The sequence below is a fragment of the Siphateles boraxobius genome, unplaced genomic scaffold (genome assembly GCF_051911475.1).
Source record: "Siphateles boraxobius isolate OS27281-9 unplaced genomic scaffold, OSU_SipBor_1 6, whole genome shotgun sequence".
NCBI classification, from domain to species: domain Eukaryota; kingdom Metazoa; phylum Chordata; class Actinopteri; order Cypriniformes; family Leuciscidae; genus Siphateles; species Siphateles boraxobius.
The window spans coordinates 16,287,311-16,313,115 of record NW_027509186.1 but is presented as its reverse complement, the minus strand read 5'-3'; the positions used below and the strand labels follow the sequence as shown (position 1 = coordinate 16,313,115).

Here is a 25,805-nt window from a genome sequence, read left to right as displayed (position 1 = left end):
GCCATGGATTGATCTGTCTGAAACAAAAAAATCATGCTGTGTGTCTACACAATCTTCCCAATCATTCTGGGGAAATATTGACAATATTAACGATTTTCATTCCACAACTTGCTAGAAAGATAAGACTTTAGCAGGAAGAGAAAAACATCAATATAACAAACACATATAGACAGGCACTGTCATACAGACATTTGAAAGATAGTGTATAGTTATATTTGGTGTGTGGTAATCTGTTGGCATAAATTATTGACATGTGGTTTGTGGCAAGCTCTTACCTGATGTTTATATCTGTGGTCACTTGATGAGAAATGTCTTGGTATAGCAACAGATCTGAACACAGGCTATTCTTGTTCATTTTATTTAACAGGTGCTCAGTAATAGTAACACCCTGCAGCTGAAGGCAGTCACCCAAGAGGATTCTGGGACGTACACCTGCAAAGCCATCGTGCCTCGAATAGGTGTGGCCGAGAGAGATGTGACTCTAACTGTCAATGGTAACCAAATGCTGTCTTTTTATCTTTTTTATTTTTTTTCTCTCTCGTATTTTCCAGATTTTATCCATAATATGCTCTGTTCCAAAACCATGAGTTGGATTCTTTTACTAGGGTTTGGAGCAGAAGCTGTAATTTTTACTATTAATCAGTGAATTGCTCCCTTAATTTATGAGCTTTATTTTTATGTGCATGACTCATGCAGTTAGTCTTGAGTGCACAAGGACCATCAGCTTGGACGTAGTAAGTAGGATTTCTCTTCATCTATGTTTCTCTTTCTCACACAAACACTTCAGGACCTCCCATCATCACGGCTGAGGCCGCGCAGCAGGCCGTCAAGCATTCCAAGGGCAAGCTGGAGTGTCTGGTGGGCAGCAGCCCTCCTCCTGACAAGATTGTAAGTATACTTTCTCATATTTCTTATTGTGTGTGTTTTCTAGCTATCTGATGCGTAGTCTAGCCTTATTTCTGACAAGCTTGTTTGTGAGCCTCTGCCTTGAGCAGGTGCTTTTTTTGTGTGTGCACATCACACGCTCAAGCTCCCTTCCCCGCTCCCTCCACCAATAGCTCATGCGAGTCTTCTCTTTCCTTGCTCCTGTTTCTCTTTCCCCGTCTTTCCATATCTGACACCCACACAAATATACACTCGCGCAGCCACATAACCCCGTTCCCCTATTAGAAAGCGCTCGATGGGAGGGCTGATCCTGTATCTCACCTCTTCCACCCTCAAGCGTGCAGAGGCGAACTGCACTAATGCCAGGGTCTGCAGAGAAGACCTCCGGCCATCCAGGCTACTTTCCAACGACGAGCAATTAGTGCATAGCACTGCTGACCTCCCATGACCTCATAGTACGTGGGAAGGCATTTCAGTGGATAATTAGGGTCTAAGTTGGAGAGGCATCGAGAAGAAGGGGGAAGCGTAGAGATACACAGGGACAGATGGAAGCAAGGGTAACTAAAAGCAATGATGCAAAGAAGGAATCAGTGAGGAAAAAAAAATCTGATCCTGGAAACAGTGACAGGTGGGGATTCAGGGTGTTATTGCCTGTTATTCCTTCACCTCAGGCCAGTCAAGGGAGGACTTCTCTGACATGCTATTTCACCTCTTTGCAAGAAAGGTGAAGTGAAGAAACAATGGCTTGTTCTCTCTCTGAGTAGCTTTGAGATTTCAGACTGACCTTCTGCTAGACAGGAGCTACTTGTCTTCCCTACACGCTTTTTCACAAAGCTCTTTTTCTCAAGCCGAGGTACAACACTGTTGGTTCACCAACTCGACATGACAGCGAGCACAAGAAAAATTCTAATCTCTGACACTAAGTTTAAGATACTGAATGTCTAGTACTGGGTTGACAATTGTTTATATGCATGTCCTTAATTCTTTTATGCGCAAAATGCCACCTGCTGGTTGTTTTTTGTGCCCCTGATCTGATCCGAATATTGAATATCTGTCGAAATAGAGTCCCGATCTGATACTTGTATTTTCTTAGTGCTTGGAGCAAATTTCAAGTACATTAGAGGTATTAAAATCAATCCCATGTATACAGGGATGTGCAGAGAGTTTCTCAGGGGCTCAAATGTAAATTGTAAAAAAAATCAATTAGCAAAATATGAGTGATTCCAATATAACTACTACTACTACAGTAATTATATTTGTTGGCCTATACACACACACACGCCTATATATTTTAATAATAAGATGCTCTCTCTCTCTCTCTCTCTCTCTCTCTCTGTATATATATATATATATATATATATATATATATATATATATATATGCACATACTGTATAAAGACATTGGTAGATGTAAACGTTACAATCATAGACATAAACAGACTGTGTGGTCACAATTATAAAAATTGGACTACTGATATAAACTTCTTGTCATTTTTTTATGTACAATACGCAAAATGATTGTTACAAAAGGGAAAAATAGTGGTTTTAAGGTTAGAAAGCATGAAGCTTGCAGTGTCAGAATATCAGTCTGTCAGTTAAGTCTGAAGCAAGACACAACCCACAGCAACGCGTTATGGCAACGACATCTCAGATAGACTGACGGCAGATAACAATAAACAGTCAATAAATGACTTTCAAGGGATATCCATACAAAAGTGCACCTCAAATATGCTAAACACGGAAGCTTGAACGTGTGTATGTGACACGCTAGAACAAAACTCATTGGTTCTCGCGTGTCACACATGCATATTTGAGCTTCTTGTTTTCCGTTTAATGGCGGTCACCAGTTGGAAAACCCACTTGAAGATGCATATCGCCACCTACTGCACAACACGCATTGTGCATCCGTTTTAAAATAAAGGATCGGGCTTAAGATTGCCGATACCGATCAGTTAAAAAAATGCTTAAAGCTACATTATGTAAGATTTTTATAATAAAATTTCCAAAAATCATTTGCATAGTGTGATTTCGGCTATAGAGGTTAGCGATCCTTAGCAGCCTCAGGGGTCTGACGGGTTTTCTGGGTCCTGGAGGTGTTCTGACATGCTCTGACAGTTGTGCTATTTTCAGTTATTTATAAACATGTTAATGGCAAAGTTGTAAATTCACTCTATATAGCACAAACGGGGCTACCGTAATATGTGAGCAACATGTATGTACATGTTTGTATTTTTGAGAGAATATTTTTTATGCATGGTTATTGAAAAAACTAAAACTTAAAGTGTCTGAAATAAGGCCACAAAACACATACTAAATATGTGTCTACAAGAATTTTGACTAATGGGCATTGTTGCCTAGAGTTTTTGCTTCAAAATGATCTGAAAATCATCCTGCCTACTCATTTACACAAAACAATACATTGATTTAAATTTTATAAGACATCTTTTGTTTGGAAAGGCAATATGCGTGGAGACATGTTCACAGCTGAGAAGACAAAGGCCGGATAATGTGCCACATACATAATGAGCTGCATATTATATAGCCCTTTCACACAGGAGTGTCACAGGGTCCCAAAGACTGCAAGGACAAAAGAAATTATCTATATATACATATTTTACAATTAGAAATTGTAACCAATTACAAATAGGTTACAATTACAACAACAATTACAATTTTAACAATATTTCAAGTGTATTCTTTCTTTGTAAAAAGTATACATTTTATCATAGGTATTAAAAAAGGTAAGGATTCATTATTTTGAATATTGGAACAAACACTAAAATAACATCTAGTTGATAATTCAATATACCTACTTTATTTTTGACAAAACATCTTTTAGTATATTTAACATGAGCAGAAATTGGTGAACAAAAGCTTACCTATTTAATGTGACAGTAGTCTTTTTTTACAGTCAAAACTTTATAATCTATCCAAAACTAATCACAAAATCTTGTCTAAACATTCATATTTAGTCTGTAACATATTGCGTATGATATATTAGCATATACATGTTAATTTGCAGTTTGTTGCTTATACAGACATTTTATTTCAACATATTTCAGTCTATTTTTACTCATCTTAGTAGGCTATAGCAATATAGTTTTGATGTGTTCATGTAAATTTAATAACATGTTTACTAATGTAGATGCGAGAGTGAATGAACGGCATAGATACGCGCTGTATAACTGTAGTAAACAAAGCGCGCGGGCCTGTGCCGTTCATTCATCATTTAGCCTACACACAGACACGCGATTCATATTTAAACAGTCTTTTTGCGGTTTATAGACACTATTCAATATCGTGATTAGAACAAAGCACTTAAGAATAAATGACTTACTACATCAGCTGGATCCGTTGCTCCTTGAAATGAAACTACCAGCACTTCTGGTACATTTTCCAGGGTTATTAGATTAGGGTTATTAGGTTATTATAGTATTATTACTCAAAGGGTAGGGATACGCTGTGTTCACAGTGGTAGTAAGAAACTTACTAAACATGATTTTATAATCCAGCTGGTGGGCGTTGGCACGTTTGAATGGCTTGCCTTAGATCATTTGCGTTTGAATACCGCGCGCTCTCCGTGGGCGTGGCACATTAATGAGGTATAATGAGCTGGAAAGAAAAATACTGACATCTCTCTCTTTTCATACAGATTACATAAATTGAGAATATTTGTTTATTTATATAAATTACTTCATTTAAAAGAAGAGAATTTCAGCTTCATATAGAGAAATCTCTTATCTCTGTGACAAGTATTGACAGAGTTACAGTTCATTTTTCGGATGCGTTTCAGAATGGACCTCACTGACGAGAGAAGGTAAAATGCGCATCATGTTTATTTTTCTTTATTTGACGAAAAGCACAACACTTTGTTTTTATTGTGAGTACCCACAAAAAAATAGACACTTAACAGGATGTAATGATGTACAGCACTTATATGTAAGATCAAAATCAACAGAGTAATTTGAGTGTCTTTTGCACTGATAAGGAAAAAAGTGAGCTGGTATCGCCGGCGATACCGCCGACCCCAGAGGGTTAGCAGTGAAAAAAATTACATATTGTAGCTTTAATCGGCCCTAATCCCGATCCTTGAGATCAGCACGGGACATCCCTACTTAATACTTGTTCCTGGTCATATTGTAAATAAAAATTACAAACTTTCTGCTTGACATCAAGAATCCCTCTTACCTTTTCATGATCAAATCAATAAAATCAGTTGTAACGGTTGTAAACATTTCATGCTTGCTTAAAGTGTGATAAAAAGATTGTCACGCTACCTTACACCTTGTTGTTTCTTCCTCCTCAGGTGTGGACATTTGGGGACATGATCTTGTCATCTGGCTCTTCTGGTCGTTTCTCTGTGCAGACAGTAAACAGTGACCAAGGGGTCCTCTCCTCGCTCATCCTCTCAGAGACTCTGGCCCAAGATTTCCAGCTTCGATACAACTGCACTGCTTGGAATCGCTTCGGTACAGGCACAGTACTGGTCACTCTTGAAGAGCAAGGTATGGGTCCTCATGCCAAATTATCCTGTGTAAAACATCCTTTCATCAGGCAATATAGTTCCAGTCAAAAGTTTGGACACACTTAATCCTTACTATTACATGTTCCACCTTTTAGAATGGTAGTGGTCATTAAATTATGAAATGACATGAAATTAAGTATGGATATGATGTAGTGATTAAACAAATTAATTATTTATGGTAAATAAATCTAAACTATTTTATATTTTAGCTTCTTTGAAGTGGACCGGCCATGCTTTTACATCTCTGTGCTGAGATGCTTTTAAAAAACATTTAATTTAAATTTAGTATTGATTGTTTTTTTGTTAAGAAAGTTTTACATAGGCACACTTTATATTTGTCTAAAAAGTAATTGTATGCATTTAAGCTTCTTCGTTTATGCATTGTAGCTTCAAAACATTCTGAAGACTGTGAGAATCATAAATTCAGTCAAGTGTGTCCATAGTTTTGGTAGTGCAGATCAGCGAGGACATTTTTGGGGGAATTATCTGAAAAATGTTGGGTCGGGAGAGTCAAAATGGAGGGGTGAGAAGCAAACACATGAAAGTAAAGTGAGAAAAGTGGCATGGGGTTTTAGATTTGGGTATGGGCCAAGCTCTGTTTGGCACCATTGCTTTAATCATTGAAGGACGGTTGATTTTAAAACACTGACAGTAAGTTGTAGGGTTTGTCCACCTTAGAGTTTGTGCCTTTTATTTAGGATTAGTCATGACAAGCTGTAATCCAGTTTGAGTCAACTCTAGGCAGGGATTGCATTTCAAAACACCCTGCAACCCTATGCTAATCTTAATTATACACCACCAAATCAATATCATTTAATCAGGAGATGGTCGACTTAATGAATACATTCGTTCCATAACAAAGATATAGATTTTGAGCCTGAATTAATTAAATCAAGACCCAATGTACGACATGGGTATGTGACGCTTCACTGGCCGTTACATTTTGTATGCACAGTGCACCATCTTAAATTTGCTTAAATAAGACTAAGAGCGTGGTAGATGGCTTGAGCCTTTGTACTGCGAGACACCAAAAATAAGGTCTTCGCCAGCAATTTGCATCAAGGCAGCAGAGCCAAGTCTCTGGAGAGGCAGACAGTGCTATCTCCTGGAATCTCTAATTAGATTACTGTCGGCTGCCTCGCTGCATGTCAGGTCTGGTTACCCCTCTTCCACCAGAGATTAGAGACAATAGCTGGGTCCTATGATGCCACTGCGGATCACACTAGATGAATTTCTATATGTTGCACTTGAGTTTGGACGTGGCTTGGAAAAAAAGTCCCTGGTAGAACGCATTTGTCAAGCAGACAGCCTTTCTTGAATCACCTGGAGAACTGGCATACCTTTTGATAATATGAAAATGAAATCATCTCACAAATAACTGTCAAGAACATGTCTGAATCATACTTAAGCCCCAAAGCTTAAACCAAAAAAAGAAAAGGAAAGAAAATTAACCCTATTTTGGATCTATAAAATGTATGGTGATTTATTTTTTTATATCCTCTAAATATGATTATGGCAGGACAAAAAGTGTAGAAGGACGAACTAAGCGGTGTGACCAATATAATCGAAATATAAAATCATTAAACCCACTTGTTTTGTAACTGACCTTGTAATGCTGTGAAAAGTATGTGCAGCCTGAATTTGGGTTGTCTTCAATCAATTTGAGAGATAGTGGCTTAAAAGAATACCTGTTTCCCTTATAGAGGCCCTCCCCTTGCTAATCATCATTGGAGCATCGGTGGGCGGAGGCTGCGTCTTCATCGTTTGTGTCATTACCCTGGTTTCCATCTGCTGCCGCCACACTGCTAAAGGTGAGGTCAAAGGTCAGATGTTATCTGAGAGTTCTTATTCTCTCCTCAAAAAACATGATACAGTAGAAATCAAACGAACTAACTAGACAGAGGTTAATCATGGGGCCACCTCTTTGCCTGGAGCAGTGTTGACCTTTTCACCTCTCTGGAAATCTTCCCACCGTTCACCTCATTAATCTCTATACACTGCGCTATTTCCTCACCCAGGCAAAAAGGGCTCACGTCTGTCTAAGAGCGACATCCGCGTACAAATCGTACACAGTGACCACAACGCAGCAAGAGGAAATGACGATGAGGAGGATGTGAAGGAGCCTATGGTAAGCCCCTCTCAAAACAATGCAGAAATGCTCAGAATATTCTTATAGATAGGAATAGCTTTTACATCATGTTCCTTTCAAGTGCCATACTGCAGGAAAAACAAGAATAGTGTTCTCAGCCCATTTTAAATCTATAATATAGTTGCATATTTCCAATAGAAATTGGATAGGCACTAAGAAAACAACATTTTAGGCTATATTTGTCTTGAAAACAATATGTCAAGAAAAATGAGAGGCCTTATAGTGACATGAGCCAAAATGTAAAGTACTGATAATTTGTTTACAATAAGACCAGGAGCTAGGGACACTATTAATTATGAGTGTATGACATTTAACATACCATAGACACTGAACAGTCTCTAACCCAAATTTCTGTTCTTCTCTCAGGCTCCCAACAGCAGTGAGTCTCCAGGAACTTCTCGAACAGAGCACAGCGACCTACTGGAGGAGGAGGAGGATGAGAGATCAGATATCAAGGTATTACATTTCACAAAGAGCTGATGGTTAATCTGATATAAAGCAAAAGGTTGTTTCAAAGGATTGAAGAAACTATTGTACTTAATAACACTAACTTGCTGAAAACATATTTGTATTACACTACAAGTTTGGATCGTGTTCAAGAAAGCCTACAGTTATTGGTCAATTACAAACTTCTAGCTAGCACCTAACTGAAATAATTTGCGTTTGTTTAATTCAGTACAATATTAAAAAAAATTCTGACAAGTTTTTTTTTCTTTTTTCCTAGGATCCCACCAATGGCTACTACAATGTGCGGGCTCACGAGGACCGCAACATCACGAGAACTGGCTTCTCCGAATATGTCCCTAATGCTCGCCCAGTCTACACTCCCTCTCAGCTTCCCTCACCGAGCCCCTTATATGGCCAACAGTCCACTCAGCCTCGGATTTATGACTTCTCCCAGCGTTACGCCACAACCCCTGCCACACGCACCACCTATGAGCAACAGCAGTCACAACAACCACAGCAACAACAGCAAACTCCCACCATCTACCCCCAGGAGCCAGTCTATGCGGGCTCTGCCTATCTGCCCGCTACCTACGGTCGCGCCTTTACAAGCTACGTCAAACCTGCCTCCTTCGAAAAGGTTGACGGATACGAGCATTCAGACCAGGCCAGCAAAGTATCTAGCTCCTCCCGTTTCTCATACGCATCCTCGCAGGTGTCATCACAGCAATCAGACTATGGGCGGCCCTCGCAGCAACGCATGCAGACTCATGTGTGAAGGCTCCCTAAAAGACCCACTGAGGGTCTGGCATTATCAGTGTCACAAGGACATTCTTCTGAATTGGCTTCAGGAGGGATTAAGCAAACTTTAAACTGAGATACAAGAGGCGGAAAACCTTTATTGCTGTCTTGAAGTGAATGTTGGATCGATGAAAAACTTCTTTCGAAAGAACTACGAAGTGCCACTCAAGCTTAGAAGTCACCTTCAAGCTACTGATTTTCTTCGCCCAAATGCTGAACTTTTGGGGAAATGAACACTTCCGTCAATTTGTTGCACTGTATTTCTGCAAAATTTCTCCAGCACTAACTCTTCTAGATCTTGGAGAGAAAGCAGTGCTGTGGAGAAGTGCCCTCATGAACTAACCTAAGTAAATGGGGACAAGCCAATGACACTATGCTGAAACAATCAAAATTACATTAAATAAAACGTTTTAAAAAAAAGTAATAAAAAAAAATGTGTTTGTTGGCATGCTGATGGAATTGTAAGCACATTTGTGTATCAATGACAACATGTCTTGCCTACACAAAGTGGCTCAAAGTTCAATCCACAAAGCAGGGGAGCAGAAGACGGCAGAGCGCATGCGCTCACCCTAAGATGTTTCTTATTTCTGCACTGCTGTAGGGCTCTCAAGAGAGTGTTTATGTAAAGACACAATGGACCAGTGCAGGAAACTGGAATCTGGAATGCTTTGGTTAAAAAATAAAAATAATAATAATAAAAATTGAGAAAATCCATAAAATGTATTTCTGTCTGTTGGATGGAACCAGGATTGGCCAATCCCCAAATAAGCTAATTTAGAGGTGCGGTGTTTTTAAGATATGCTCTCAAGAATTTGTTGCCATTTCGGGACCATGATTTCTTAAGCCAAGCCATGTACGGCAAACCTAAATTACTACACGGTCTTGCAGCGTGCAGTAATACTCTTGTAATGTTCCTTACGTGACCACTGTATGTTATTAAATACAGAGTGTGCCAAGGTGACTGTTATGTCATGCTGACATTGCTGACACCGTCAGGTAGCACCAACATGTTTACAAAGAAGAAAAAAAAAAAAACAGGAAAAGAAATAGCAAGTAAAATGCAGTACTGTCCATATCCACTTAGAGCCACTTCAATGACTGTACAAATTGTTGGGAAATTCACTCCTGTCTGTTGCATGCAGATGATGTTTGTACGTGAACGTATTCAGCATTTCTTCTCATCTGTTTGTTCCTTGTGTGAGAAACCGCTTACTGCACCCTTCGTCAATTCGATCATGGAGACTTGCATTTGGAGGTTTCCATACTGCCATTTTCCTTTAAGCCTGAATGGTTGGCTCCTTTGGAAAGATTTAAAAAGAAAATCAAATTGAACTGTAAGATACGTGAAACAAAACATTGCTTGTCTTTATTTTTATATTTTATATAAGCCTTAATGTACAGCGTGTAAGCTGCTCTATTGTAAAGTACTTTATATTCTAAAATGCATATATATCTTTGAGTTGACTTTATTTGGTTCACAACGGTTTTTACCCCATGTTACTTATCAGTTGTGGAGAGGTGAAAAGTGTTACACAACTAATTGACTTTTTCCTTCCGTTTCTTTTTTAATAATGTTCAAATTATTTTATTTGCTAAAAAATGAGCTATTGTTGCTTGTAACTTTGTACACATATTTATATTTAAATAAAACCATTTCAAATAATATCAGCTCTGACTGGAGTGAGTTTGGCACACATCGCTGGGTCTCGTCAAATGTCATGAGGGAATGAGGACAAACAATACCGGGGCTGCCGAGTTGATGAATACATAAATTAGCAGTGATGCCTATGTTGATTCTCTTATTCCCGCGGCGACAGCAGGGTTTTTAATAAAGACGGATGAGATTCCCAAGCCTCCCGCTGTCTGCGTATCAAACATAGAAGGCACAGGCCGTCTCCCCCAACACAACGAAATATTGCGCTGACGGAGCGGGTGTTGTGTGACAACATTATCTTGTCATGTCACCCAGTCTCTCAGATTTCATCATGTCATGCCGAGCTTCACCGCAGGGAGTGTTGAAGGTGTAAACACATACTCAGCATTAAACAAATGGCAAAAAAAGAGAAAAAACCGGATGGCTACTCTGGTAAATTCCATCAGCTGTCATCATCCCTTGCAAACAAGTCACTGCCAAAAATACTGCCAAAAATACACAATTAACCCCACAGAGTGCTCAAGAGTGCATTGATACATAATGGAGAGAGGAGGTAACATTCAGTGGCATAGCATCTCACGCACATGCTTAGTGGCACATCCGGTTTTCATTGGCATTGTTCTTTGGCAATGATGCGGAACTTTTCGCTGTATGTTGTGGGTACCTCTAGTAGTGACTGACAGATGAGTATTTACAAATTTACGTATTTACAAATGGGTCATATAATTTTTTTCAAACATCTGGTCAGTTTGTGGCACAGTGAAAAGAAAATATATTTAAATTGTACTTTTTTGGACATACTTTGGACATAGGCCTAGTATATTAAAAGTATGTATTAAAAGTGTTATTTTGAAACAACGTCAAGTATATTAAACATATTTCAAGATATGCTTAAGATCAATTTTAATATATTTTAATATATTAAATTGTGCTAAAATGGAACCACTTCAAGTACATTTGCAACAAATGCACGTGCATTTGTTGACAAGCCGATACCGTCTTGAGTGCTCGCGTCTTGGGCGGACTGCCAGTGTTGCGTGTGAAATGTCTTTATCCCAGGTACATTGGAATATATTTCAGCAAGTCAAATGAATATAATTTCATGGGTTTTATTTTTTTCAAATGCCAAAAGATCGCGTAGCTCACGTTTACAAGCCAGCGTCATTATAGTAGCCTTTTGTCTACTGTTTTACATAACGGATATGCTAATTCAATTCAATGTTTGTGTGGTAGGTAATAGCCATATATCGTCAATATTATAATATCAAGCTATCATAGATGAATCTGCAAATTTGAAAAATCGATTTGCATTATAGCCTGAGGCAAGACACTTTCACCAGAAAAATAAATAAAAAACATGACTATCATGAAGATAAATGGAGGACCAGATAGATTCCGTAACATGGCCAGGCAGACAGCAAATTCGAAAAAATAGAGATAGTATGCAAGCAATATATTTACTAGTCCAACAGCATGACGGCCAGGTCCATATTGGTCGGGCACTCCTCCTCCTCCTTTAGCTCACGTCAGCGAGCTCACGCTGGGCCAATATTGATCCTCGTCCGGCCTTTTATTTTGTCACTCTCCCTTTTTCTCTTTCTAGTCTCCTCCGACAAAACCTTTTCCTTCTTCGTTTTAGTTGCTGCTTCGGCCATGACAAAAACATACAGATGGCAAACAAAAGCTAGTTGGGCTCTCACGTCAGAATTTGAGGAAGTGGGGGGTGGTGGGGGAAGTGAGATATGCCGTAAAGCAGTCGAATTTTGTAGTTCTTTTAGTGCTTGGGTTACTACCCGAACCCCGAAGTTACGTAGTGCCAGTAAAAGCGATACAGACACTGTCAGGCTATGACAGACGTGTCATTCAACCTATTGTAAGTCGATGTACCATCTCTCATGTCTTGGAAATATATTATGAAGGTTGAAAAACTACATGGTGTTGCTTTAACTGTACATTTATTCTTCAAATCTAATTGGAATGTTGCTCCATGATCAAAAAGGATGTTGATTCAGGGACGTTGTACTTGATCAAATTATGTTCACCCATTTACTAAATCCCTTTGCACATACTGTTTGCCCTGAATGTCCTTTTACAGTTTTTCTAAGTCACTTTGGTAAATTTCTTGAATCATCCTTAAGATTTGCAAACCAGTAAATGCATTTCTCAAAAATAATCCATACTAGCAGCACCACGCAATGGATTACCTGGAAAAGCCTGTAACTCAAAATCCTTAGTTCATCTCTCAAGAGTCAGTATGTATCCCAATGAACACACCAGATCCATTAGAATGAAAAGTCCTTGTGTCGTTGTTCACAAACAAGATAGTCAATGCTTAGTCATGTTGTCAATATAAAATAGTACTCGGTGTGTATTTCAGATTTAAACTATGGCTACGATTTATATTTATAGTCTTCTCTTTTTCTTTATATCACAATGACATATACACACACACACACACACACACACACACACACACACACACACACACACACACACACACACACACACACACACACACACACACACACACACACACACACGAAATCAATTTAATATCTGTACATGTGTGTGTTTGTGTGTTACATTGTCTCTATAAAGTATATTTACTGTATAATGTAAAATGAAAGTGGACTACTGTAATACAGTAAATATACAGTATTACAGTACAGAAAACAATGTCTGATTTCATTCCTGTTCTGTCTACAAATGTTTGAATGGTTGAAGACACTGTTGTTCTCCCAACATTCGGCTGTACCTTTTGACCCACCTCAGTCGTTGTAAGGTCAAGATTGAGAACATGGTCCGCAAGTGGCCCTTATTTCATTAGAAACATGTCCACAATCTTGACCTCTTCCACTGTTTTGCCTACGTACCCCACACACATCTTTACTCCTCTTCTTCTTCTCGGCTGTTGACCCTGTTTGTTTCCTTGTTGTACTTCCATTATCTAAATTTGTAACACTGAGTTGTGCTCTGTCTATATATGCTTGCCAAATGAAGCTTCATGAGATGCACCTCTGAGCTATTTCAGAGAACTGGTTGATCGTTGGTTGATTTAATGCTTTACATTCCCCTTCATTCGTGAAATGCAAAATTAAAAGGCAAGAAATTATTGCTGTCATTAAAACATTAAAATGTAGCATGTCATGAGAACCAACAATGGCACATACATTTAAGCTACCTATATTTCTATTTATAATGCTCCACTTTACATTCACATAATGTTTCACTTCTGGATAAGAGAATTTGGAAAATATAGTTTTTTTAATATAATGAAAATTAACTGCCAATTGAGACAAAAAGTTGAGGAAAAATAAACCAATACACAAAAAATTCCTGCAAATAAACAATATGTTAATGACTGGCTATTCACACAATAGTCAATGAAAATAGTTCCAAACAGCACCACAGCAGAACAACTGCAATTGTCTAAAAGTAGTAGTTGTGTGGGTATTTAATATATATTTGTGTTTTTAAAAGAATAGGTTGAACATTAACCAGTAATTGCAATAGAACAGTGCCTTGCTGCCACTGGCGGTTTTATATTTATATTTAGTAGTTTCATATTTGTTTGGCCTCCTTGCATTTCGGTATTTACAACTCGGTTTAAATGAGCTTGCTAGAAGTTCATAGAAAGATTTTTTATAACAGAAATTCAGAATATAATTAAGTAGAATGCATCCACTCTACTAAAAAGCTTAGCGGGGATTCGTTGTAGCCTACTGTATCACGTGCCGTTTGAACTGACGCACTACAGCGATCTGTCACATTTAAAAGCGCCAAAACGTTGGAAATATTGACAGAATCTGACAGCTGAGAATTTGTTCCATATCAAAAGTAACCTTCTCTCTAGTCTGTCGGTGTCAGTGTCCTCTTTGTCCGCGATTTTTCTCTGGGTGAGAAAATGCAGTGGTCCAATCAGTAGTTAAGAGCCTGAACTTGCTTATAGTAGGCTAATTCGGAAATTAGTGCACATGAGTGAAAAAAAAAATACAGCACAGAAGAATGTCTAATTTAGCGTGAGATTTCTTTGTTGAGCCTGAGACCGTGAGATTGAGGCTGAATGAGTGTCACGCCAGATGCGTGAGAGTTGGCAACCCTGAGTTAGAAGCACTGAAATGAAAATTAAGCAATTTAATCATCTGTGGAACGGGCAGGACTCGAAAAACTCCAGCCAATCATTTCCAAGACCACCTGGAATCATTGGACAGTAAGTTCATCAATCAAACGGTTGTACCATACCCCCCTCCCCCCATCGCGCGTGACCCCCTTCGTCCTCATACTCAAAGCTCGTGAGAGTCGTGACGCATGCGCATCTCGTCAGTAAAGCCGGTTCCATGATTAGTAGTAAATCGTCATTACAATCTCTCGCGCATCTGAGTTTTCGCTCGTGCATGATTGCACATCCATGTTCTTCGAATGGGTGGAGTCAGATCCAGCGTTGGAGGAAAGAAGGTAGGACCATTCTCAAGGTCGGACATCCGGGACTTCTACTCCTATAATGCACTGCGCGCGCATAGCAACGCGGCGAAGGGTAAAACAAACAAGCGCCCGCCATTAAGCAACACGAAAGCGGAAGATAAACAAGCGCCGAGAATCATGCCTAAAAACTATACATTTATGCAGTTAATCTTTATTGGCTTTTTTGAAAAAACTGTGTCCCTCACTGACATTGTACAAGCTGTGCCACTGACAGACTGAGCTCATTACAGCCACTTTGTAACAGTGCTTTAGAATGAACAGTTTTTTTTAATGAATAAAAAATCGACATAGTTAATGTAATCGATGCTTGATGGGTATTTAAACATGACTGCAAGTGTAGGACACATGGTATGTACACATGGTGTTCATACATGGGGATTTGATGAGGTAATTGTATATGTCTGGATACTCGAGCCTGGGCCATGCTTTTGGGTTGTTCTTCCAGGCCTCAGCTGGATGCCGATAGGGACAAAATTGTAATGCTAAACCTACAAGCGACAGCTTTCTGTGGTACCTGGTCAATGCAGGCGCTAGGAGACTGTCTATATATATGGATAAGACATTCTGTAATAGAAGAAGAAGATCTGTATTCATATAGCTGCTAGCGCCTTTCACAGACATGTAGCAGTAACGTTAGCTAGTCACAAAGCGCTTTACATGAGTGTTTTATTACATTCACTTCTCACCAGCGACATACATTCGCATACACAGATATCATGCATCATTAATACAAAGTAGTCCGTTAGTACCCATAACTGACATAATCCACAGCAAAACTTCTGTGAATAGATACCTTTTTGATTTGCCTCGGGCTGTCTTCGGTTTGTTTTACCCTTCAAACACGGCGCCAGCTTGTTGCTATGCAGGTCACATGATTTGTGACGTAACGCCGACCAAGAGAATTTGAATTGTGTATTTTCAAAATCTGCCGGTCGTTTTCTAAATCACATACCCCACCTTTAAATTATCAAATCTTCTAGCCCACACTGTTTGAACAGTGTCTCAAGTAAGACAAGTCCATCATAAGTAGCTGCATAAAAGTATGTGCGCTGTCAAATACGGCGTTTTAAACCGTATTTGGGCTGCAAAATACGCCATTGTAATTACAAACGTAAAAAAATTGCGAAATAGGTCAATGACGGTGTCCGTGCACTTGCGCGTGCCAAGGACTGCATCTTTCAGACAGGACGCGGAATGCGCGGCGCTGCGCTATGGAAACCCATTAATTTTAAAGGACTTCCAAAAATACTTAACAGCTACAAGTGTAATATGCAAGCACTATACAGGATTCACCCTATTACACTTTATCGACACAAAGTGATAAGTCTATGATAAGTCTATAAATAGGTTTTGAGTTCACTTGAACAAGGTTTAAATTACTTGTAAGGCTACAGAAGAATACCATAATTCCTCCGTTCAATTAGGCCTAATACATCGAGAGTCAGACAGACCTAGAACAACCCAGCCACAACACATAATTGGGAGTAACATGCTTTAACCAAGAATGGATTTCAAGGACTTTGCTCGCAGATCGATGGACTCCAACGTTATATTTTTTCTACGACTCTTTGAGTTAACATGGACTAACCATGATCGGAATTTGCACTGCAGCGCCACCACACATTGATGCTCATGACAAGAATAGCGTATAGTTATCTTTATGGAAGTGAATTAGGTTTAAATCGCCATCATGCATGAATTAATTATATTTTTGCTATTTTCACATAATACTCCATGTTGATCACATTACACAAAACTGAAATTGCACGTCAAAATAAAACTGTCAATATTTTTTTAGACCCCCCAAAAGTTCACGAATCACGTTTTCAGGGGAGCCCGAGCTCCCCTGTAGAGTTCACACCCTATATCTCGACACAATGCAATCACTAGTAAGACTTCCTGTTAATAAATGTGGCGGGTGGAAACTTTTCGTTGGTAAAAGGGAAACTTCTTCTCGCCCTTGGGGAAGTGAAGCCCCTTTTTAACCTGTTCAGCGTCTTAAATTTTAATGAAAACACCAACTACGCCACCCAGGGAGTTTCACCCCGGGAAATTAAACTAGCTCAATGAGTAACTCTCCAAATTTACAGGAAGCACACAAGTTCGGTTCATGCATGAAGCCAGAGACGCAGTTCCAGTAAAACAATAATTTTATTTAGATCATTAAAATGGACATCAAATATAAAGTAGGTTTCACACTAACACAAAAAAAAGAAAAGAAAAAGGAAGAAAGGGTGCTGAGGCCTTACCATTGGAGGAAGCCGGGTCAGAATGTGTGGTACCTCAGTGGTTAAGGATTCCCTAATCACACGTACACACCAAAGTAACCACACTCCAAATACACAATAACAAAAGGGAAACAGCACACAGGAGGAGACCCCACCACCAAGGACACCGACGCCACCACTTCTGGCACTCAGCACTAAAAGAAAACACATTCAGTTAATAAAGACAGAAATCACACAATATACCAAAACAAATCAAACGAAAACAACAACAAAAAAAAACAATCTTCTTTATAAACACTTAAACCAAAGAAACAAACTAATCAAAATCACTTAATCATAATCAAGCAACAGACACCTTTCACACACATACACACATACATTCATAACGCCGCTAGGCCAGAAAAGGCCAAGCCGTCGGCTGTATCAGAGTCACTGAAATACAGAATGACCAAACGCCCAATTGCGCGATGAATCCTGCGCTATAAAGTGCATCAAGGAGTCCCGAGGCCGGGATGAACTCCTCTAGCTCTTCCTCATGAACAGTCGGTCAGTAAACCGGAATCAGTTAAAACAGAGCAATCCGTAGAGACAGAACAGCAGCATAGCGGGAAATGAGAGACTCGTGCAGGAACCGGCGCCAGCAAGCGCTTCACAGTTCCGTCAGGGAGCTGCGCATATATACTAATCGTGTCGTTTAGTACAGCTACACGAAACCAACAGCACCACGCAACCCGGTTCCGTTACAGGAAAGATCGGCTTGTGACAGGAGAAACACTGTTTGATAACCGTAACTGCACCACGAACACGAGGACCCACCACGAAAATGTGCCTCTGATGGCAAAACCATAAAGTATCACACGAGCCACCCTCTGCCCATATAGCATGCAGTTCAGTCCTGATTGGTCCAGAGAGTATGACCTATACCTGCTGCAGTCAATCAACCCGCTACATAAAGTATCTGGTAAGAATCAATTCTATATTAACAATGCATCAAATACAAAATGCAAAAAAAAATACACATCAATAAACCACAATAAATAAACCAAATTAAGTCATGTCTCAAGTCAAGTGGTCATTGGACAGTTGCGTCCAATCACAACTGACTTCCGGAAAAGGGGAAGTAACCAATGACATTTGAGGTTATTAAAACAGCAAGTCCCAAGCCTCGACTGTCAAAAATAAAAGTGTTCAAGCAAGCAAAATCAGCAGTCGAGAGAAGATCAAGCGCGAGAGCGTGGAGAATGATCATGCACGCGCAAGGGCCCATATTGCGGGCAGAGGAGATGTCATGCACGCGCAGGGTTTGAATCAACTCGCGAGTTCCCGTTTCCTCGCGTGTAGATCTGTTCATAGACAGTATAAGAAATGGACAGAGCCATCTCATTGGAACTCAGTTGAGACAGTTGAAGCCCATTTTTAGCTATTTTTTAGCACTTCCGTTCCTGACGCGCAGACTCAAACCGACTCAAACTAAGCTTGATGACGTGATCAACCTGTCTGACAGACGTAAATCTTCAAGTAGCTGTGCGTGAAAATTGCCAACGTTAATCACTTCATATGTATTCACTTGCCACATACCGAATTATTTCCAATTCCCCAAAAACGTTGTTGAAATATTTTGTCCCGTTGCTTTTATGGACTCATTATCTATGGGCTTCTCCCTTGACGGGACGTCCCCCCGATTGCCTGCGAGCTTCTCCTCCTGTCTATACGGTAATGTCTCTATTGTGCGACAAAAAGTCGCGTGGTTATGACGCAATCGTTAGCCTATTTTTAACAAAAACGGCTTCTACGGGGCCATAACGTAAGATACAAAGTAATGGAGCCTTTTATACATTGTCGTTTTTATTTAGAAATATATAATGGACAAATGAAGTCTTTGGACGCCTCAGATGTAAAGTTATTCGCTGTCAAATAGACGCCCAAATGAATGGGAGTCAATGGAATGCTAACAGCAGGTGAAGTTCTGCTACAATGGCGGCTCCCGCGAGGCTTCAACTTCCGGCTGATGGATTACCTCCTTGGATCTGTTACCCTCTCGCGGAAGTCATTAACCGCGCGCGCCAGCATCAGTTGTGCGCTCGGTTCTTTTAGGCATTGATTTTTCGCCATTGAACCTTTTAATTAAAATGACTGGAGCACCAAACCTGCTATCCTATGGAGCTTAATGGCAAATTATTAACGTCTTGTTAGTACACATTTACATATTTCGTGGTTTCTCCATTAAAAACAATGAAATTGAGCAAACATGCCAAACAACTTAGCTAATAAAAAAAAAAATCTACTCACCGAACACGCTGCTCTGCTGGATGCCCACCTCAAACTTCACGTTATTTGCATAATTTAGAAGATTTATGACTCAAGATGAATCTCACCATTATTTCGATGTGAACTATTGTCAGGCTGTAGTTGAGACACCTTAAATAACTTGCGTGTGCAGCAAGCACAGATTTTGATTTTTTGCTGTGCACATGCATATTAGTGTCCTCTTTGATGGGAAATTTGAACAATGGACGCCCCTCGATCCGAAGATATCAGCAAAAGTTTTTTTTTTCTAAGATAAGACTTTCACTTCACCATGCACTCTCCACAATGAAAAGCTTATTCCTTATGTTACTGTTAAACGTACCTGGTATCACCACAAATGCTATTCTGTGCCCTAAAAACTGGCATATTTCATGGTATTGTGTCATGCAAGGTCATTGCAAAATCTAGAGAAATGTGCGAGGTGGCCTGCGGGGTAAGTTGAGACACACGTGTATCAAATGTACCTACGGTAGAGTTCTATTACGAAACACACTGTTTAGTTGTTCAGTGTTATGATAACAAGCTAAACGTCGTAATTAGCCAGCATAGGACGCAAATGAAAATAAAATTTGATATTTGTGATATTTAAACTGTGTAGCCTATCATTAATGAATATATTAAATATATTGTTCCTGTTTTATACTTTTAAGCAGTGCTAATTTAAATAAAATTAATTAATTTAAATGGATGGATAAACAAACATGTTGCCAAATTGTTATTTTCTTTATTTGTCTTTATTATATTTTCAATGAATGGTTAGTTACCTTTACATCATTAAAAATGGGTGTCTCAACTGTACCACATATGGGTACAGTTGAGACAAAAAACATCTTATTTTTATGAGCTAATTGTGGAAAATATAAACTACTTATGTATTATTGATTGATAATATCTTAGTCTACAAGCTAATGAAATGTCATGTGGAAATTCACTTTTTTTCAGTATCTATTTTTGTGTGAAAAATCAAAACGCAAAACGTGTCTCAACTGCACTCAGTCTACCCTACATATAAGCTAATGGAAATACAGTATGGAAGAATTAAACTAATGATTAGCTGGATTTCATTCATTCATTTTATTTACCAAAATTCTTTGTTTCAATCAAGTGATAGTGACCTTTGGCTGCCTAGATACCATATTACTGTGCAATATGCTAAGTGCAAGAGTTATGACACCAATTGGAGATAATATAAAAGGTTGAGCACCAATCTAAAGCTCATACAAGGTCAAATCTGGCATGTAATTAGCTTAAGTTCAATACTCTGCCAACCATTTAAAACAACTATTGCAGTGCAGTGCAAAGATTAATTAAACCTACAGCTTTTTAATTGGTGCAAGGTCAAAACTAAATACATTCACATCTGTAACAAAGTCACGCTTTGGGTTCTCGATCGCATCAACTGAAAAGAGCAGACATGTTTCCTTTCCCATTACTGATTTATGGGCAAATAATTGTTGAAGGAAATGTTGATGTGATATTGGTTATTTATGCCGAGGCCAGCTAATTTAATATTGATAAAATAGTGTTCGGTTGTTTTTACTACATTTGCATTTTCAGGGGGAAATTAAATTTCATGGAAATTAAGCAAAAATGTTGTATTCTGAAGAAAAAAAAGATAAGACAATGAAAAACCACCATGTATTTTATTGTCAAGAGAACATTGTAAACTCTTGGGAAATTTGAATACATTAAAACATTTGCATAGTGTTTAAATACAAAACACAATGAAACTAAACAGAAAAAGTAATCTGCTAAATTTGCATTTAAAAGTATGTTAAATATTTACACAAATGTTAGTCACCCAGACACTTCAAGCCATATACAATCATTGTAGTTAAACAATTAAAAAAAGCTGTTTGTTATTTTCGCCAGTTAAAAACAGCCCTTAACAGGTCAAATTATACATCATGATGCTGTATGAAACTCGAGTAGTACATACATATATAATCAAAATACACGTCTCTTGTACCTCCTGGGAAATAAATCACTACACTACAAAGCCTGAAATTCTTACTTAAGCAAGTGGACTTTTCATGGGAAAGAAACTTGCCAAGTCTTTGAGGATCCAGGGTTATAGATTCCTCAATACATTCAGGACTCTTTGAAGCAGAGACCATCCTGCTAGGTTGTTTCAGCACAACTGCTTTGACATTGATTGGCTGGAACTTTAACATGCAGCAGAAGTGAGTGACCTATGCTGGCCTTGGTTGTATTGGCAAATGGATGACGGAAATATCCTATTTTTACCTAATCCTCCATTTTAGAGCTTTGCCACTGAGGTCCCAAGATCACACAGATGTGAGGAAAGAAGGTCAGCCTGAGTGGGATGCTTACAGAAATTTCTAGATTGCAAAGAAGCTTTTGACCTTCACTAAAAGAAAAAAAATTGTAGGGACTGAAGCTCGCTCCAAAATCTGAAACACAAGAGTCATTGTTTCTGAGGAGAGGCATAGTCCAGTCTTTGGAATAAAGGCACGTTTTGACCATAAGAAAAAGTTAAAAGATTTGTATAAAACGGAACATAATTCAGAAAGATAACAACATGAATTCCACCGGGTCAGATGTTGCTGGCAATCTCATTATAAGAAGAAGTTTGATCTCTTAAGTGCCATTTATGAAGTTACTGTTCAAGAAATCAGATTCAAACAAATGAAAGTTGGTGTAACAGTGCATCACAGTGAGTTTTTTTTTTTTTTTTTTTTTTTCCACAAATGCCGAGAACCAATGCTGTATTGCGTGAGTGCGGCTCACATACTGTACTAAATATTCATGGAGCTGAACATTTGTGTTCTTCTGCTTTGGTCGTCGTATGATTGCAGGTCCAGGCTCCACTATACGGATGTGATTTCACGGATCCATTCCCGTAGTTTGGTGACACGGGTGTAGACGCCAGGCTTGTTCCGCCGAGCGCAGCCTTCTCCCCAGCTCACTATGCCAGCCTGGAACCATTTGCCAACATCGGAACGACACACAAGAGGCCCGCCCGAGTCTCCCTACGGAAGCCAAAAGAAAGACACTTCAAAATATCATTCCACATTTTCCAAAAATGTTTGAAAAAGACCAAAATGCATGGAGGACTTATGTAACAAAACATATTTGATCACCATATTCAAGAGTTGCCTGTTGATCTATTCAAGAGAATGTTCATTAATGAATGTTTATATTATTTTAATTTATTGTGGTTATTTTAGTATTACCGAAGACTTTTTTATTGTGTTTATCAATGCTCTGGCAATATTGTATATAAAACAATCATGCAAATAAATTGCTTGAAATTAAAAGAGTAGATGAAGTCATGATTATGTATGTGAGAAAAGAAAAAAGGAGGGAGTGTGAAGCAATTGCAAACATTTTAATTATTATTGTAATCACTTATCATTTATTATTTTGTACCTCTAATTTAAGCTGCTTATTTACTGTGTCATTTCATTCCATTACTATTATTCCTGAATGATTTGTTTTGTGTGTAATACAATTCGGCTCTTAATTACTTTGCCAATATTGCAATGTAAACAGACGTGTTAATAAAGCATATTTGAATTAGAGAGAGAGAGAGAGAGAGAGAGAGAGAGAGAGAGAGAGAGAGAGAGAGAATATATTAGGAAGGTACAGAGAGGGAAAGAGAGGAAAATCTATGAGCTCCTATGGCTGGAGAGAAAGACAGAAAGGAGTCACAAGACCAGGACCGGAACCTGTGCGAGGGAAAAAAAAAGCACACTGAGAAGATTACACCCAGAATAAGAGAGACGCACAGAGCGTTCAGAAGGGGAAAGCAAGATGAATAACAAGTGAGATAGAAGTAGAAATTATGGAAATCAGCTCATTTAAATATCAGGGAACAAGGTAGAATAATTAATCTTCTCCACTACGAGGGTGTACACACACTGCAGGAAGACAACAACATTAGCTGAACACTTTGACTGCATTATGCTCATGTCATATTTGTACTGTAGGTGTTTCTGAATGAATAGAACAGGATGAAAAAGGCTTGACAATGCATCTAAATGGCTATTAAACCACCTTGAATTCATTACCATTCAATAAAAGTGTAATCTTGGAGTATGTTTTAGTTAGAAAGCTTTTTAGCTGCATTGAGGGTGTTATTACTGTAACTCTGTAAATGCTAATTTTGGAAAATATAAAGTGTGGTCACATTGACACATTTTCATAGTTGAATTAGTTATTTCAATAGTAATCCACACAATTTGGAATTAAGATTGAGGGTGAACAATTTCGCCATGTAGATTTTGCATCGTTCAGTTCGCCACGTTGACCAACAGAAACTTTATACATCATTACACTATTAACTGTGGACCTTTTTTCCCTGCAAAATTCCACCTAAATCCAATGTGAAGCCACCTACAGACATGATTATTTTTTTCAAAATATTTACAAATATTTGATTATTATTTCTATTATTAATATAATTATTTTGTTACATTAGTTGACAACATATAACAAAAAATTATATATATATATATATATTTTTTTTTTTTGACCAGACAGTCCATACTCAAGTCACTTTGAAAAAAAAAATATCACAAGCATATTAATTAATATTTTGAAAGAATTCTCTTGTGCTGATCAAGCCTGCATTTATTTGATCAAATACAGAAAACAACTCTAATATTGTGAAATATTATTTCAAATTAAAATAATGTTTTTCTATTTGAATATACTGTAAAATATAATTTATTTCTGTGATGCAAAGTTGAATTTTCAGCATCATTACTCCAGTCTTCAGTGTCACATTGATCCATCAGAAATCATTCTAATGTACTGATCACATAATCAATGTTGGAAACAGTTGCTTAATATTTTTTTATAACCTGTGATACTTTTTTCAGGATTCTTTGATGAATAAAAAGTAAAAAAATGAGGCCTGATGAGCATAAGATAATAATTTTAAAAACATAATAAAAACAGTTATATTACTAAACTTTTGACCGGTAGAGTACATATACTGTAAGTAACCCAGATCAGTGTGATTTCATAAAAATAAAAAACATGTGAATGTTTTTTTACCTGACAAGCGTCCACACCTCCGGTGAGGTAGCCGCTACACATCATTCTAGAGGTCACCTGACCTTCGGTCACCATGTTGCATACTGTATCATTAATCACCTTAACTTCTGCTTTCTGCAGGATTTTTGCAGCACTTCCTACAACACATACATAAATCATTAGTCCTATGAGAACCAGTCTAATACCAAAAAGCATCTTTACTCAGTCATAATTTGAAACATTTATTAGAATTAGTTATGTGATTGCACAAATAAAAAAAGTTGACATTGAGACAAGGGATTGATAAATGTCAAACTTGTGAGGCACAAAATTCCAAAGGTATCTCATGAAAAAGCGGAACTCCAAACGCAAAGGGCAGCCCTCAGGCACACAAGCTGTCTCACCTCCCTCTCGGAGCGCGCCCCAGCCCGTCACAAAGCAGGAACTGCCGGCCGAGAAAACGTGGGTCGATGCTGGAAGGCAGATGGGATGCACGGTGTTGCTGTAGTTCAATGGCTGGCTCAGTTCCAACAAGGAGATGTCATAATCGTAGGTCATTTCACTGTAGCTTGGGTGGGTGATGATGGTCTTCAGAGTACGCTGCTGAACAGAGCCGTCCAGGATGTTCTGGTCCCGCAGACCACTGTACGTCAGCCAGCTGGATGTCATTTTGTAGCTGTTGGAAGAGACCATGAACACAATGTTGTTTTGGAGGTTAGTTGTTTGAATCAGATGTTTTGAAAGGTCAACATGAATGACATTCAGATCCATTTTGACAGGAAATCTGAGGAAATCAGATTTAATGAGAAAAATTAATTTACAGTCAAGATTGTGAAAAGCCGTTTGATTTTTTTCATGTTTTTTTTTAAGAATTCTCTTCTGCTCACCAAGGCTCCATTTATTTGATCAAAAATACAGTAAAAACAGTAAAATTGTGAAATATTACAATTTAAAATAACTGTTTTCTATTTGAATATATTTCAAAACAATTTATTCCTCTGATGTCAAAGCTGAATTTTCAGCATCCTTACTCCAGTCTTCAGTGTGACATGATCCTTCAGAAATCATTCTAAATTACGATGATTTTGTGCTCACTTAATTATTATTGGTGCTGAATTTAATAATGGTTCTTATTATCAATGTTAAAAACTGTTTTTGCTGCTTACTATTTTTGTGGAGTTCATTAATGAATGGAAGGATAATATTGGGAATATTTCACAAAAAAACGCTGCCTTGGTGAGCATAAGAGACTTTTTCTTTTCTTTTTTTTCAAAAACATAAAATCCTAATTATTCTAAACTTTTGACCGGTAGTGTAAATGAAGAG

The 25,805-nt window shown here is 38.3% G+C and overlaps 2 protein-coding genes across 3 annotated transcripts in view; one reads left to right on the top strand and one right to left on the bottom strand.

The window, feature by feature from the left end:
• Positions 1–9,505, top strand: part of kirrel3l (kirre like nephrin family adhesion molecule 3, like) — a 44,805-nt gene extending 35,300 nt beyond the window's left edge. The window contains exons 9-15 of the mRNA XM_077207872.1: positions 368–494; positions 788–888; positions 5,192–5,390; positions 7,114–7,221; positions 7,429–7,538; positions 7,926–8,015; positions 8,284–9,505. Of these exons, the coding sequence (XP_077063987.1) occupies positions 368–494; positions 788–888; positions 5,192–5,390; positions 7,114–7,221; positions 7,429–7,538; positions 7,926–8,015; positions 8,284–8,781 (1,233 nt within the window). The 3' untranslated portion in view covers positions 8,782–9,505. The remainder of the gene's footprint in view (positions 1–367; positions 495–787; positions 889–5,191; positions 5,391–7,113; positions 7,222–7,428; positions 7,539–7,925; positions 8,016–8,283) is intronic.
• Positions 9,506–21,099: 11,594 nt separating this feature from the next.
• Positions 21,100–25,805, bottom strand: part of st14 (ST14 transmembrane serine protease matriptase) — a 31,057-nt gene continuing 26,351 nt past the window's right edge. For both annotated transcript variants that reach the window (XM_077207869.1, XM_077207870.1), the window contains exons 17-19: positions 24,884–25,155; positions 24,501–24,637; positions 21,100–22,468 (exon numbers count right to left, since the gene is read on the bottom strand). In XM_077207869.1, the coding sequence (XP_077063984.1) occupies positions 22,307–22,468; positions 24,501–24,637; positions 24,884–25,155 (571 nt within the window). In that variant the 3' untranslated portion in view covers positions 21,100–22,306. The remainder of the gene's footprint in view (positions 22,469–24,500; positions 24,638–24,883; positions 25,156–25,805) is intronic.